At 47.5% G+C, this 3,077-nt stretch overlaps 1 protein-coding gene across 1 annotated transcript; it reads left to right on the top strand.

Annotated features, from left to right (window-relative positions):
• Nucleotides 1-4: 4 nt before the first annotated feature.
• On the top strand, nt 5-1,151 carry Prss35 (protease, serine, 35; the record flags this gene model as incomplete). Its single annotated transcript, XM_005377932.2, has 1 exon — nt 5-1,151. A coding segment is annotated over one exon (891 nt), but the record flags the coding sequence as incomplete, so codon positions are not given.
• Between the last annotated feature and the right edge of the window lie 1,926 nt (nt 1,152-3,077).

Consider the following 3,077-nt stretch of genomic DNA (forward strand, 5'->3'; position numbering starts at 1 on the left):
GCGCGTCCGGCGGCGGCGGCGCGTGTTCGGCGCCGACAGCAGGTTCCGCATCCGGGACGCGCGGTTCCTGACGCGCTTCCCCTTCAGCGCGGCCGTGAAGCTCTCCACCGGCTGCAGCGGCGCCCTCGTCTCCCCCGCGCACGTGCTGACGGCCGCCCACTGCGTGCACGACGGCCGCGACTACGTCCGAGGGAGCAGGAGGCTGCGGGTGGGGCTGCTGAAAATGAGGAAGAAGGGCGGCGGCCGGAAGCGCGGGGGCGCCCCGCGGGCCAGGAGGGGCGCGGACGGCGGGGACCGAGGGCGGGGAGTCGGGGCGGGGCTGCGGGAGCGAGCGCGGGGCGGAGCACGGCGGAGGGAACCCGCGGGGGCTCAGAGAAGGGCGGAAGGGCGGCCCTCCTTCCAGTGGACGCGGGTCAAGAGCACCTACATCCCCAAAGGCTGGGCCCGAGGCGGCCGCGGGGACCCCGCCCTGGACTACGACTACGCCCTGCTGGAGCTGAAGCGCGCGCACAGGAAGCCGTACATGGAGCTGGGAATCAGCCCCGCCGTCAAGAAGGTGCCCGGCGGGATGATCCACTTCTCCGGATTTGACGACGACAGGGCCGATCAGCTGGTCTACCGCTTTTGCAGCGTGTCTGATGAGTCCAGCGATCTCCTCTATCAGTACTGCGACGCGGAGTCCGGCTCCACCGGCTCGGGGGTCTACCTGCGTCTGAAAGAGCCAGGCGAGAAGAAGTGGAAGCGCAGAGTCATCGCGGTGTACTCAGGCCACCAGTGGGTGGACGTGCACGGCGCGCAGAAGGACTACAACGTGGCCGTGCGCATCACCCCCCTCAAGTACGCGCAGATCTGCCTCTGGATCCACGGAAACGATGCCCACTGCGCTTCCGGCTAGGAGAGAGCTGGAGAAGGGCAGTGTGTCCTCCAAACCTGCAGGAGGAAGCCTGCTCTGATGACTAAGGGGGTCACCTCGTAGGGTATGCCTCCACTTGAGTCTGTCCAGGGCGTTCCAACATTATTCCAAATGTACTTTTTCAAAATTAGGGTATTTTCACACATTTTAAAACGTTTAGGTGCAGATAATGAAACACCAGCATCTACTCTGCACAGTGATGTTTTCTTTTTGTTTTTTGGTTTTCCTCCGGTACCGGGAACCGAACTCACGACCTTGCACTTGCCAGGCAGGCGCTTTGCCGCTGAGCTAAATCCCCAGCCCTCAGTGATGTTTTCTTTGCGAGATTTTTTGTAGCCTTTTGTCTTGCTAGAAATGAGACATTCTTTCAAACTTCACACTGCTACCGTAACACATGATTTCTTAGCGGACTTCTTCCAAGAAGACTCGAATAGGATACTAGTTGTGTGTAAAACATGAGACTGCATGTGCGAAAAATAGCAGTGCGACCCGAATCGGGATAGAGAGGAAGATTTACAGTTCGTAGTGCTCTCAGATGGACCTGTTCAGCTCAGGCCCTCCGTTTGGTTTTCTGTTGGGTCTGAGAGATTGAGGTTTTTTATTATTTTTTTTTTTCTTTAAAGAACTACACATCAGAAGAAGAAATGGCAAACTTTATACACAAAAATATTAACTACTGCTTTAAAAAAGAGAAATTGCAGCATCTATTTTAAAATGGGATACTTTCTTCCATGAAAGAAATTAGTTTAGGAATAGGTGAGACATTTTAAGATCTCAAGCTTTTATTTAAAACTCAAAATACGAACTTTTCATGTGGCTGTAGGGAAGACATTTCACAAAAGATTATGTATGGATAATCACATCTTTTTTTATATATACTGTGTATGAGGTGCTATACTTTTAAGGTAAGGAATTCTGTAATTTTTTTCAAAAGAGAGCTTTTCCCCTCTTCACCAAGTCTGCCATTTTCTTTTCTTCCTTCCTTCCATCCTTTCTTCTACCTTCCTTCCCTCCTTCCCTTCTCTCTTTTCTTTCTGAGCTGGAGATCAAACCCAGGGCCTCCAATAGGCCAGACACTGAGTTACACCCCAGCTCCAAATGAAACTTTCTTAACAAGACCGCAGGTATACTTTTTTGGTGAATTTTCTGATTAGTAATTTTCGACCTGTCCTTTACTAAATATTGTATAACTTACAAATAGGATTTTTTTTAAAAGATAGTATCTCGCTATACAATGTAGGCTGGCCTTGAACTCACTATGTAGCCCAGGCTGGTCTCAAACTTGCCAGAATCCTCCTGGGTCAGCCTCCTGAGGGCTGGGATTACAGGCATGTGCCACCATGACCTGCTACAAGTAGAACTTTTAAAAGAAAGTTCTGGTTATTGTCATTCGGGGCCAAGGCTGCACACCCTCTCTTGCTATCCTGTGGCATAAGCAGGAAGAGTTCAGCAGCTGTCCTGGGGCAAAGTCCAGAGTGGGCATCAATGCATATGTCTTGAAATCAGCCAACGTTTGCTGAGTGGCTATAAAACTGAGTTAGTTCAGGGCTTATGCTCAAAGAGCTTTATTGACCTGTAATCTAGGATACCCTAAAATTCAGAATTAGCGCTGATTTTTGATCTGGTCTTCCTGGCCACATTCTCTTCTCTCAAGACACACCCAAATCTGATTTTTGCCAGGGTACAAATTTTAATGATTATTTTTTATATATATCCTAAGATGAGAGATTATACCCTTGATTAGTATGCAAAGGAGTATTTTATTAGATTATAAGTGATTTTGTAAACAGTGCCCCAAATAGCTGAAATTCAATATAATGCATATTCTTTTGTAACTGAGTTTGTTAAAGGTAATTCAATAAAAATTCTTAAATCAGTTATAACTCTTACTGCATCTGTATATATGTCTTAAGGAGTTTTAGCAAGTAGTAACTAATTTGATTAAAAAGTGATTCTATTCTATTCTAAGCAAATCTCACTGGCCAGTATTTTAGCACTGGTTCAAGTGGAATAGAGCTGTTAACACAAAAATTTTGGTTGAAGTTTTATTTTGAGCAGTTATACGATCACTGCAACCAAAGTATTTCAGATGAATTATGCATATTTACCTACTTATAAACACATACACACCATCTTCATCTTAGATTCTTCAGATATAATTTGT

Source organism: Chinchilla lanigera, unplaced genomic scaffold (assembly GCF_000276665.1).
Source record: "Chinchilla lanigera isolate Chin_1 unplaced genomic scaffold, ChiLan1.0 scaffold00010, whole genome shotgun sequence".
Taxonomy (NCBI): domain Eukaryota; kingdom Metazoa; phylum Chordata; class Mammalia; order Rodentia; family Chinchillidae; genus Chinchilla; species Chinchilla lanigera.